The sequence below is a fragment of the Planococcus citri genome, chromosome 2 (genome assembly GCF_950023065.1).
Source record: "Planococcus citri chromosome 2, ihPlaCitr1.1, whole genome shotgun sequence".
Taxonomy (NCBI): domain Eukaryota; kingdom Metazoa; phylum Arthropoda; class Insecta; order Hemiptera; family Pseudococcidae; genus Planococcus; species Planococcus citri.
In genome coordinates, this window is record NC_088678.1 from 13015976 (window position 1) to 13029276 (window position 13301).

General features: G+C 31.0%; 1 protein-coding gene across 5 annotated transcripts in view; it reads left to right on the forward strand.

The window, feature by feature from the left end:
* LOC135834734 (E3 ubiquitin-protein ligase TRIM71-like) overlaps positions 1 to 13301 on the forward strand; it is a 91433-nt gene continuing 78132 nt past the window's right edge. For 2 of the 5 annotated variants that reach the window (XM_065348697.1, XM_065348698.1), the window contains exons 1-2: positions 1 to 223; positions 1739 to 1808. Coding sequence is in view for 1 of the 5 variants with exons in the window: in XM_065348696.1 (XP_065204768.1) it covers positions 195 to 223 (29 nt within the window). In the remaining 4 variants the exon portion in view is untranslated. The remainder of the gene's footprint in view (positions 224 to 1738; positions 1809 to 13301) is intronic. The other 3 variants (XM_065348699.1, XM_065348700.1, XM_065348696.1) reach the window with 2 other exon arrangements.

The window sequence follows — 13301 nt, forward strand, 5'->3', positions numbered from 1 at the left end:
CAAGACTCAAGTTGTATTGTCTGTTGTCTGCTGCTCTATGTCTATGTCTGTCCATTAGATTACAAACGTACGACGTGATAGCGGTGGTATAAAATTTTTTTCAACAATTGTGTAACCGAAATATTGTTTAATTACGATGGTTTTAAAAGTGTAAAGTTAATCAGTGATATTGTGTGCACCGCCGGAAATCAATTATGAATTACTTAAACGCATTCGCCATCAGGTAATTCGAGTTCTTATTACTTCAATGCATGTGCTAAATGTGGGTCTACTTCGTAAATTATCAACGAAATCTATTCGAGCGTCTGTTTACGATATTCAACTTGTTAGAATTCGTTAATTTGATTGATTTTGGATCGAAATGATCATCGTATCAGAGTTGAAATTGCTCGTGTATCTCTCAATCCCCAAGAAGTGATTGTTTTGTGTGATGATCGAATAAAAGCGGTGTTTTTATCAATCAAGATGTATCGAAATTATGATCCGATCGAACCAGCCATCAACTTTTTACCGGTATAGTTTTGAATACAGCGAATATACTAGACAAGTCCGTACGTTGATATTGGACATGAAATGAGATTAGCTGCGACCAGTGCAACAATGTACGTGTGTGGTTCTTTCACTTGATCGAAAGTTGTTCTTGATCAGATTTATATGCCGAACAAAGCTATTGTTTTGTTTACTTATGAATATATTTTCTCGTATAAGGTTAAACTCTCTAGCTTCACTCGTTTCAAGGTATATGGCATCTCGAGCAACGTCGATGATATTTTTACTCATTATTCGTTACTCGTTGGAAATATTCGACTAACGCCGAACGATGTGAAACTATTATAGATATCGATAATTCACATTCCAGTGTGAACTGTGTGAAGTAATATTTTGGGATGTGTAGATGCCACATCCGTCGTAAAATGTTGAAATTTTGGCTCAGGATAATGTAAATTGTTTGTGTGTTTATGTGTACTCTACTCTTACTTGTGATGTGAATGTATCTGTTACCCATTAACTATGTGAATCAAGTACATACGAGGTGAAAGGGGAATATATTGGAGATGGATTCTGTAAAACTACTAACACCTATTCGTTCTGATCAAGTTTTTTCGTACTTTCGTTCGTGTTATCTGTCAGAATTTTCGAAAAAAAAGTCGTTAATTTGGTTAGGTACTTTGCTTTCTAGCGCTTTGTAACGAACGAAATTGTATCATTTTTATGGTGTTTTGTTTTATAGGTGACCGTGACCGAATAATTTCATCTTTTTACGAGATGATAACTCGTTTTTTCGATCATTGTAGGTGTAATAATACATTATAATGAGAATACGAAGATTACATAATTATTACGATCGTACGTAAACGTAATTAATTATTCAAATCACCGTTGACGTTGAACGTCGTAATTACGTGCAAATTACTGTACACAGTCATTACCGCGTAATTCCGGTAATTACTACTGTTTTACGCGATTCGTGATACAGTTTGAATTTTGTGATGAATTTTTTCTGAACTTTTGGTGATTTATGAATTTTATTTTTTTGAAAAATTATTTTGGGTGATAACTTGAACTTTTTATAACGTCTATTTTAATTATTTTATTATATTTACTTTAATTTTTTTTAAGACCCAGTAACCATTAGAGCTTTGTAGCTTTAGATATTGAAATTTTGATTCGTTTATTCAGCAAAGTAACAAATTTTCGAACAAATCTCATCAATTTTCTAACGTTTATGTTGTTTCAGTATATCACGTCTTGATACTCCAGGTCAAAACACACTTAACTTAACATGCTCTAAATGAAAAAGTCAAAAAGTAAGTAATATTTTTAACTAGAAGAAATACCTAGTTTGTTATTATGACGGTGAATAGAATTATTTTAGTTTTTTTCGAAATGTCTGTTGGAGGTTAGTTATAAAAATTGTGTCTGAATATTGCAATTGCAAAGCATCGTGTTTGAACTTCGAAGTGTGCTTTAGCTCTCTGTGTCAATATTTTTCATTTTCAAGTCGCCTAAAATTACTTGTTGTCAAATTATCACAATTTTGTTGACTGGGTATTCTAAATGCGAGAATTTTTTGACAAAAAAAAAATTGTTTATGCAATTTTGTTAAAAGGGTTGGATTTTTCTGCAATTTTGACTAACAAAAAGTTCGACTTGTAGACAAATCATGACAAGATGATAACAGGACTTTTTAGCATTTTTGCAAGAAAACAAACTTCCTGGCAATTTTGACCAACAAACAGATTTTGGTTGTTTTTTTTTGGAAATTTTGACATAAAGTTGATCTTTTTTACAATTTTTACAGAAAAAGAATTTTTTACTATTTGGCAGGAAAAGTAAGATTTTTTGATAGAAAAAAATGACCTTTTTTTGGTAATTTTGACTAAAAAACAATTTCTTTCTCGACAAAGACTTTCTGGAAATTTTTACTGGAAAGGAGTTTTTTTTCTCAAATTTTGATGAAAATCTTAATCTTTGATAAAGAATTTGGGATTTTGGCCAAAAAATAAAAATTTTTTACAAAAAAGTTGATTTTTTAAAAATTTTTGAAAAAAGAAGGATTTTTTGTGGTTTTGAAAAAAATGAGAATTTTTAGTAATTTTAAATGAATTGAAACTGATTTTTTTAATTTTGACAAAACACGAGTCTTCTTTGTAGTTTTTTGAAAAAATAGGATTTTTGCAATTTTATCAAAATAAAAAAAGTAAGTAAAGTTTTTTAATTGCAATCTAGGAAACCTTTTTGAGAAAATTTTTGCAATTTTTACAAAAAAAGTGGACTTATTGAAAATTTTGATCACAGGTGTGGATTATTTGCAATTTTGACCAAAAAACTGGTTTTTTTTTTTTTTTGAAATTTCGACATACTCTACAGTGGTTTTTTTTTACATTTTCAACAAAAAATTTTTTTTTACTATTTTGCAGGGAAAAGTAAGATTTTTTGATCATTTAATAGGAAAAAAAGACCTTTTTTTTTTGGTAATTTTGACTAAAAAACAATGTTTTTTTCGACAAAGACTTTCTGGAGGAGTCTTTTTCTCAAATTTTGATGAAAGTTTTTCCTGCTATTTTGATAAAGAATTTGAGATTTTGGCCAAAAAACAGACTTCTGGCAGTTTTGATCCAAAAAAAATGGGGTCTTATGCTACTTATTTTTACAAAAAAGTTGATTTTTTTTAAATTTTTGCAAAAAAAGGATTTTTTGTGGTTTTGAAAAAAATGAGAATTTAGAATTTTTAGTAATTTTAACTGATTGAGACTGATTCTTTTAAATTTTGACAACACATGAGTCTTTTTTGTAGTTTTCTGAAAAAATAGGACTTTTTGCAATTTTGTCAAAATGAAAAAAGTAAAGTTTTTCAATTGCTATCTAGGAAACCTTTTTTAAAAAATTTTTGCGATTTTTACAAAAAAGCTGGACTTCTTGAAAATTTTGATCACATATGGTCTGGATTATTTGCAATTTTGACCAAAAAACTGTTTTTTTTTTGAAAATTTCGACAGTGGGTCTTTTTTACATTTTTTACAAAAAAAAATATTTTTTACTATTTTGCAGGGAAAAGTAAGATTTATTGATCATTTGATTTAAAAAAATGACCTTTTATTGGTAATTTTGACTAAAAAACAATTTTTTTTTGGACAAAGACTTTCTGGAGGAGTCTTTTTCTCAAATTTTGATGAAAGTTTTTCCTGCTATCTTGATGAAACAGACTTTCTGCCAGAATTTTTAAAAAAAGAAGGATTTTTTGTGGTTTTGAAAAAAATAAGAATTTTTAGTAATTTTAAATGAATTGAAACTGCTTTTTTTCAATTTTGACAAAACTTTGCAAGTAGTTTTCTAAAAAAATAGGATTTTTGCAATTTTGTCAGAATAAAAAAAGTAAAGTTTTTTAATTGCTATCTAGGACAACCTTTTTTAAAAAATTTTGCAATTTTTATAAAAAAGCTGGACTTTGAAAATTTTTATCACAGGTGTGGAATTTTTGCAATTTATTTTGACCAAAAAAATGTTTTTTTTTGAAAATGTTGACTCAAAGTGGGTCTTTTTTATATTTTTTTACCAAAAAAATAATTTTTTACCATTTTGCAGGGAAAAGTAAGGTTTCTAGATGATTTGATAGAAAAAAATGACCTTTTTTTGGTAATTTTGACTAAAAAACAATTTTTTTTTCGACAAAGACTTTCTGGAGGAGTTTTTTTCTCAAATTTTGATGAAAGTCTTTCCTGCTACGCGTATTTTGATGAAGAATTTAGGATTTTTGCTAAAAAAAAATAGACTTTCTGGCTGTTTTGATCCAAAAAAAAAAACGTTGACAACTTTTACAAAAAAATGGGGTTTTATACTTATTTTTACAAAAAAGTTGATTTTTTTAATCTTTGAAAAAAGAAGGATTTTTTTGTGATTTTGAAAAAAAAATAGAATTTTTAGTAAGTCTGATGAATTGGAACTGATTTTTTTAATTTTGACAAAACATGAGTCTTTTTTGTAGTTTTTTGAAAAAATAGGATTTTTTGCAATTTTGTCAAATTAAAAAAGTAAAATTTTTTAATTGCTACCTAGAAAACCTTTTTTAAAAAATTTTTAGCAACTTTTACAAAAAAACTGAACTTTTATATTTGCAATTTTGACCATAAAACAGTTTTTTTTCAAAATTTCAGTATACAGTGGGTCTTTGTTACATTTTTTACCAAAAAAATAATTTTGTACTATTTTGCAGAAAAAGTAAGATTTTTTGATGATTTGATAGAAAAAAATGACCTATTTTTGGTAATTTTGGCTAAAAAACAATTTTTTTTCGACAATGACTGTCTGTAAATTTTTATTTGAATGAAGTTTTTTTCTCAAATTTTGATGCAAGTCTTTCCTGCTATTTTGACGAAGAATTTGGAATTTTGGCCAAAAAATAGACTTTCTGGCAGTTTTGATCCAAAAAAAAAAAAAACGTTGACAATTTTCACAAAAAAATGGGGTCTTATGCTACTTATTTTTACAAAAAATTTGATTTTTTTTCTAATTTTTGAAAAAAGAAGGATTTTTTTGTAATTTTGAAAAAAAAATAAGAATTTTTAGTAATTTTAAATGAATTGAAACTGATTTTTTTAATTTTTACAAAACATGAGTCTTTTTTGTAGTTTTCTGAAAAAAATAGGATTTTTTGCAATTTTGTCAAAATAAAAAAAGTGAAGTGTTTCAATTACTATCTAGGAAACCTTTTTTGAAAAAATTTCTGCAATTTTGTCAAATACGAGTAACATAACTTTTTGGCTATTCTGATAAAGAAAAAAAACAGTCATTTTGATGATTTTGACAACAAACAGATTTTTCATTGGCATAATTATGCTCTTTGGGTGGTTTTTTTCTGTAACAACAAGGTTAAACATTGAAAATCAAAAATCTACTATTTCGAAGGGTGATACATTAAATTTGAAAATTACTGTTACTGGTTTCTAGAGAGGAAAAATCAGATGTTTGTTTTGATAATTGTAAATTCGCAAGAAACTCTTTTGAATTCATCCAAAAACATTATTTTGCAGATGTTCCGCAGATCTATCTAAAATGAATATTAGTTCGAATATTATTTTTCATTCTCAAATTCTGAAAGTTTGATAATTTTTTGAAATTTGAGAGCAGTATATGGTGCAGCTAAACATTGACCAAGTGAAGGATCAAAATGTTTACATACCTAGTAGTACATATTTGTAATCAAGACACAATTTTTCAAGCTGACCCTCCTACTCTAATCCTACATCATTATTTCGAAAAAAACCGAAATTCAATAATTCATCGCTTCATTACGTATGTGTTATTTTACGTATTTCGCTATTTTTATTATTTGAAGTATTTCGCATGAGCTTTCGAAAATTCGGTTTTACGTGTTTCAAACTCTCTGTCCTTTTTTCTGGGGTTATTACTTACCGTAGATTGCGAACGAACTTCGCTCCTTTTTGAATAATTTTGAAATTCCCACTACTGATTATTCATTTATTATCAATGATTGAAGTCGTGTTATCTTTACCAGTCCGTTGGGAACGATGTATTATAGATTAGCTTTTGTGTTTACCTAAATGGCGTGTTAAATGGTTTGGTGCTGGGGACCGTGTTGAAGAAATTGCATGCCTTTGCGTTAGTTTAGAAAGAGTACTTAGTTGTTTATACGCTTTCGAATATCGAATTATAAATTATAATGGTGGAAAAGACGTGTAAAATTGATGTTCTTGTGTTAGTCTATTATATCTTGCGTTAAGTAGCACATGAAGTGTTTCCCGCCAGAGGGCGAACTACGTTCTATTACTAGGGGTTGGAATTTCATCCCTTTTGAAGTAGATAGCGTGCAAGTGGCTGAAAAGAAAAGGGATGCTTGGTATGGTATGGTATCCTAAGGGTATCTTCACTATGTATTATAAACATAACGCATTAAATTAAACAATAATTAACCGTGTAATTATCGCGTTGAATTTATTAATCGTGGGGTTGTTCGATAAAGTGTATTTTTTATTTCAACATTTGGAATGCGTTTTCTGTAGGTATAATTTATTAGATAGAAATTCTTTTCGATCATCGGTCTGATCTTACACATTTAATTGTCCCATCGTCTTATGGTCGGTGTAACGGTATCATCGAAATGGGTATCCCTTATTTTTTTTTGTTCTGGGTCTGTTTTTAATAATAAAGTTATATCGAGTCAGAGTTGGAAATGGAAAACGGAAAGAACGGAATATTTATTGCTTTACGGTTGAACATTGTCGCCATTTTATGGCCGATACGTATTGTTCGAGTTGTATAAGTTGGGCAGAGAGACTAGAGAGATCTTTTGTTAATTATTTTTCTATATGGTTTATCTGTATAGGTATTTTTTTATTCTAAGCTTTTGTATGTGCGTGACTTTGAATAGAAAGATACTTAAATTTCTGTCTCGCGTTCGTGTGTTTTTATAAAAAAGAAAAAGAAGAGGAAAAAGTCACTATGTACTACTAATGGAGTTTGACAGATTTGTACATCTGGTAAATGTCCTTGATGTACGTGTTCTCGACCGCGCCGAGTATACTCGTATTTTTCTAATTCTCCAGCCTTCTTTTCACCAGTTCGGTAGTTTACAAGTTGTTGGAGAGATATTAAACAGGATATTTCGAAGGAGTCGATTATAGATGACTCATGACTTCGGAGGGTGCGATATATTATATGGGTACGAATTTTTCTCTGGTCCAGGCGAACTGTTGGTGTAATGGAATCTGGTTCTCGAAAAGTGGAGTATGTGTATTTGTGCATAGTGAAGAGAAGCAGGTGCACCTTGTAACGAGCTGGACAGTTAATTACTTCTGCTTCCGTGTGTGTTTTCGGGTGTTGTAAACTATTGGATCTGAGAACAGTATACTGTATATAGTGTTTCTGAGAGACTGGATACGCCTACATGATGATTATATTGTAGAAATGTAGATACATAAATACCAAGATACTCTGTACGAGAGTCTTGGCGGCGGTATCGGTATCGCTATATGGCATGGCAGTTTACTAGAATTTATTCTAATGAATGGGATCTCGGAAATGAGCCGTTAACGAATCGTCTTTTATACACTACAACACGTACATAATAGTACATATATTTGGCAACGTCGACGTATACGATACGATTAGTCTTAATTAACCGTAATGAGATACACGAAAAAATTGAAATATTTGAAGGATTTCGTTCGTTTCGTATTATTCGTATATCGATGGGTATTTTTTTTTTTTTTTACTAGTGCAAATACACTTGGGTAAATACTAATTCCAGTAATTGAATGGTGGAGTGTCTGTTTTGTGTTAGAGCTGTTGAAATTTTTCCAAGTGTGTCGAGTTTAGGTTTGTTTTACAGACCCACGAGTATATGGCGAACGGTATTGTAATGGAAATTATTCAACGTTTGAGACTTTGAATTGATGAGAATTTATAAACGAGTTGAAGTTACCGGACTGTTTGCGTAATTTTTCATTTTTTTAAATGTTGTTGATTTTAGTCGAATACTTATTATGTTTCGAATAAATTAATTCTATCTTTTGTCGAAATATCGAGATTTTTGACCTTCCTTTATATCCTGCTCTTTTGTCTCGATCTTATTTAATAATTTTCTTTCGACTGCATTTAAGAAATTTTGTGTACGTCAAATTTATTTTGGCTCTGTGACCTTGAATTTCTCTTTATTCCTTGATCGGTGTTCAATATAGTCCGACATATGACAATATGAGTAATTGCACCCCCCCCCCCGCCGATCCTCCGGGACACTTTTTTTCTTTAAGGGGACATCCTAAGGAACATTTTAAAGCAAAGTTGCCAAAAAAAAGGTTGGCCTTACTTACAAAATGGCGGCCATTTTGATTGACAGGTCAGCCGAAATACCAAATTGACCAAGAGAGCTGAAATTTGGGATATACCCTATTTTCGACATGCCAAATCGATTGGAAACGGTTGCAACCCGTTTTCAGCAGTTCTGGAGCCTCCAGCAGATTTTTGAAACTCGAAATTCCCACAAAATTCCATCAAATTGGAGTTGTAAAGCTGAAATTTATTCTAAAAACTAAATTTCAATACGCTACGAAATACTGCAGGAGAATTTCAAGTCGTTTTGGAGCCCCCAGCAACTTTTTGAAAGGTTGTATGACGTTTTTTTGGAAAATTGAAATTTCCCAAAAATAGCTGGAAGCTTCAAAACTATTGAAACCGCCATGTAGTCTGCGAAGTAAATTTCAGCTTGCTAACTCCATTTGATAAATTAATGTTGGGGAATTTTCAAGTTTAAAAAATCTACTGGAGGCTCCAGTAATTTTCAAAAAAGTCGCTGGAGGCCCTAAAATGACTTGAACCCACCTGAAGTCGTCTTCAGAGGGTGTTAAAATTGGGTTGTAGAGTAAATTTCAGCTTTCCATCTCCTTTTGATGAAATTTTATGAAAATTTAAAGTTTCAAAACTCTACTGGAGACTCCAGTAATTTTCAAAAAAGTTGTTGGAGGGTCTAAAATGACTTGAAATCCACCTGAAGTCGTCTTCAGAGGCTGTTAAAAATGGAGTATAGAGTAAATTTCAGCTTTCCATCTCCATTTTTGATGAAATTTTGTGAAAATTTAAAGTTTCAAAAATCTGCTGGAGGTTTCAGGAATTTTCAAAAAGTCGCTGGAGGCTCCAAAACGACTTGAAATTCACCTGCAGTACTTCGTAGCGTATTGAAATTAGTTTTTAGAATAAATTTCAGCTTTACAACTCCAATTTGATGGAATTTTGTGGGAATTTCGAGTTTCAAAAATCTGCTAGAGGCTCCAAAACTGCTCAAAACGGGTTGAAACCCTTTCCAATCGATTTGGCATGTCGAAAATAGGGTATATCCCAAATTTCAGCTCTCTTGGTCAATTTGGTGAAATTTTGATTTTTTCCCTCATTTTTGGCCTAAATTCGATTTTCAAAAATTCACCAAAAATCGAAAAACGCACTTTAGCACTTGAAATTTTGACAGGTGATAAATTTTTGCATGATCTTTCGATCTACCTTTGTAAAATTTGAAAAAGTTCGTGCAAGTCCTATATTAAAACGCAAAATCTGCGATTTCGGCTGACCTGTCAATCAAAATGACCGTCATTTTGTAAGTAAGGCCAACTTTTTTTTTTGGCAACTTTGCTTTAAAAATTAAAATGCTCCTTAGGATGTCCCCTTTAAGAAAAAAAGTGTCCCGGAGGATCGGCGGAGGGGTGCAATTACTCCTATTGTCATATGCCGGACTAATAGGTCTTATAAGTCTAGGCCAAAATTCAAAATCAATTTTAGGGTGCCACTGAGTAGCTAAAAATATGCAAATCGCTCATTTTTGAATGAATTCGTGTTTTGAAAATTTTTTCTTCTCAAACATTTTACATTAATCTTGTCAAAATATTCAAAGATGTCATTTTAAAAAAAAAAAAAAAAAAATGAAATAATGTATTTTGGAACACAGTGGTGCTTATTTTTCGCATTGCTAATTTCAAAAATTTGAGAATAATGACTGAAAACTTATCAAATTTTTTCGATTTTTGTTCGTATAAAGGCTCAAATTAAAACTCGGACTTGAAAAAAGACTCACATGTGCGGAGTCCTCACCGTTGGCTCAAATCGTAAAATTAATAACATATTCGAAATGGGATAAAAAAAACCATTAAATTCTGTGAAAATGATGAAAATATGAATAGTATAAATTTCTGACAATTTTTTCATCCCACTTGTCCTTCAGGGTAAAGAATTAGGTGGCTGCAATGAGTCCCAACCTCACAATATATCAAACTTGACCTGTAGAATCCGAAAATCGCCACAAAAATCTCATCCGAAAAATAAGTCCAAATTCTTAGTGGAAAAATCTTGAATCTGAGTGACCCCAAAAACGGTCAGATAACAAAATTTTAAAAAATTGATGGGGGCTAACCCCCCCCCCCCTTTGATAACTACACCCTTTCTATGAGGTTTGGCGAATGTCTCCCGTGCTTGAAAATTTTGTTTTGGAGTCCTTGTGCAAATGTGCATCAAGCAAAATTTCATGCTGCTATCATAAAATGCAGTTCACTTGTTGTTTGCCACTTGTTTCTACCTACCTACGTTTATTGAAGCTCAAAAACGAAAAATTGTCATTTTTGTGTATATTTACGTATTTTGCTTGAAATTTTACCTTTTCCAAAAATTTTGACCTTGTAAGACCAAATATTAGAATTTTCAACCCTCCCCCCAAAACCCTCCAAATATGAAAAAAAAATTTTGAAAAAAATTTCACACACATATGTACCTACCTAGTGATTATTTTCTGTGAAAGTTTCAAAAATTTTGCACCACCCCCCCCGGAGAACGAGAATTTTGAATTCTTAATACATATGGTGACATTTCTTGGGTTGGGATGGGGGGGGGGTCGGCTCAAAAATTGTTTCGGGGTGGTTTTACATCCATATTAACATTTTGGGTGAGTTTCGTCAATATTGGAGAAAGGGCAGATTTCACTATCTTATCCTGAAAGGCTCTTTGCCAAAGAAAAGTCCGGTATTTATCAAAATTGTCAAAAAAGTTCCAAATTTCTCTCAAAATTTCCAAAAAATCCCGTTTTTTGCATTTGGCCGAAAAGTTAAAATCACCTGAAGTCTTTTTTTTGCTAAAATTGTTTAGGGGGTCCCGTTTTATCCAAAATTTTCATAAAAAAAGTCGCATTTCTTGGCAAAATTATCTAAAAGTCCTACAATTTGGCCAAATTTGAAAGTAAATCAAGTGCACTACTTTTTCCATTTTTTAAATCAAGGTTTGAAATTTTTCTTTCATTCTCTTTTGTTTTCAAAATTTCAATTTTTTTCTAGTTCTCTTTGAAAACAGAAAAATTTTGACCCAAATAATTTCTGGCTTGAATTTCTCCTCCCACGAATTGAAACGTTTGGAAAAATTACGTGTTGAAAATCTTACTTTAGCATGTTGTCCTACTTTCTAGACATCTTGTCGTGAATTATCATTAAAACACGTAGTAAAAAATTATAAAATTGAAGAAAAATACAAAAAAAAACAAAAATAAACACAAAATCTTTAATTTTTTGTTTAAATGAAAATTCCACTAAAATTGTGGATGAAAATTTTTCAAAATTAAAATACACCATTGTTAGAGAAAAATTGAATCGCTTAAATTTTTCGAAATCAAAGTCCACCTGGGCTTAGAGCAGTGAATTTTGAATTTTATTCTATGATTTTCTCATTGTCAACGTGTCTTGGTGCATAGAATAATTTTGACTTTCTTTTTGTTTTTTCCCCCTCCTTTATCTTCTCCTTCGTCAGATCAAATATGTAAATTCGATTTCGAGATCTCTTTTGAAAAAAGCACACAAAATTGAATTTTTTTCGAAGTAAATACTCTTTTTGAAGATTTAAAATCTTTGCTTTCCTATTCAAAAATATAAATTTTGGTTTTTGATGGGGGGGGGGTGGCAAAAAGTTTGATGGTGCATAGAATAATTTTGACCTTTTTTTTTCTGAGAGAGAGTTCAATGATTTTTCCCTCCTTTTCCTTTTCCTTCGTCAGATGAAATTTATGCAAATTCGATTTCGAGATCTCTTTTGAAAAAAATACAAAATTGAATTTTTTTCGAAGTAAATACTCTTTTTGAAGATTTAAAATCTTTGCTTTCCTATTCAAAAATATAAATTTTGGTTTTTGAGGGGGGGGGGGGCTGACAAAAAGTTTGAAGGTGCATAGAATAATTTTGACTTTTTTTTTTTTTTTGAGAGAGAGAGAGTTCAATGATTTCTCCCTCCTTTTCCTTCTCCTTCGTCAGATGAAATTTATGCAAATTCGATTTCGAGATCTCTTTTGAGAAAATCACACAAAATTGAATTTTTTTCGAAGTAAATACTCTTTTTGAAGATTTTAAATTTTTGCTTTCCTGTTCAAAAATATAAATTTTGGTTTTTGATGGGGGGGGGGCAAAAAGTTTGATGGTGCATAGAATAATTTTGACCTTTTTTTTTTTTCTGAGAGAGAGTTCAATGATTTCTCCCTCCTTTTCCTTCTCCTTCGTCAGATGAAATTTATGCAAATTCGATTTCGAGATCTCTTTTGAGAAAATCACACAAAATTGAATTTTTTTCGAAGTAAATACTCTTTTTGAAGATTTTAAATTTTTGCTTTCCTGTTCAAAAATATAAATTTTGATTTTTGATTGGGGGGGGGGCAAAAAGTTTTATTGATATTAATTTTCAATGGTTCTGTTGTGATTCTGATGATACTCTTTTCTCCTTTCCCTCTGATGCGGAAAAATTGTAAAATTTGATGAGTCCACTTCAATTATTTTCTATTTTTGATGAAGTAATCATTCAGTCTTCCCAGCCTCGAAATTTCATATTTCAAAAATGATCCAAAAATCATTCTTGCGAACCAACTCGAAAGGTTGAATTAATTTCGAATTAGTTGAAACCGTATTTTATTCCTCACATGTCCAAAATCTGATACTTGCGAGGCAGACAGGTGACTCACGTAAATCTCACAACTCTTCACCCCTATTCTTGAGAAGTTCCTTTGCAGATTTTAGTGAAATTTTCATTATAATCTGAAATGAGATCTCGACGACGATGTTTTCAAATTAGAGGAAAGTAAATAAGCGCTATTCATGGCGTAGAAATAAACAAGACGTAATTCTATCTGGGCAAACCTTTTTTTTTTTTTTGGTCTTTTTTTTCAAAAACATATAAAACTAATTGCGTGTAGACTTTTTGGCACTTTTCTTCGTAAATAAAGCAATGGTGTAGCGAGATAAAAGTGAAAGAAAACGTTGTCGTGTTCGTTTCGGGAC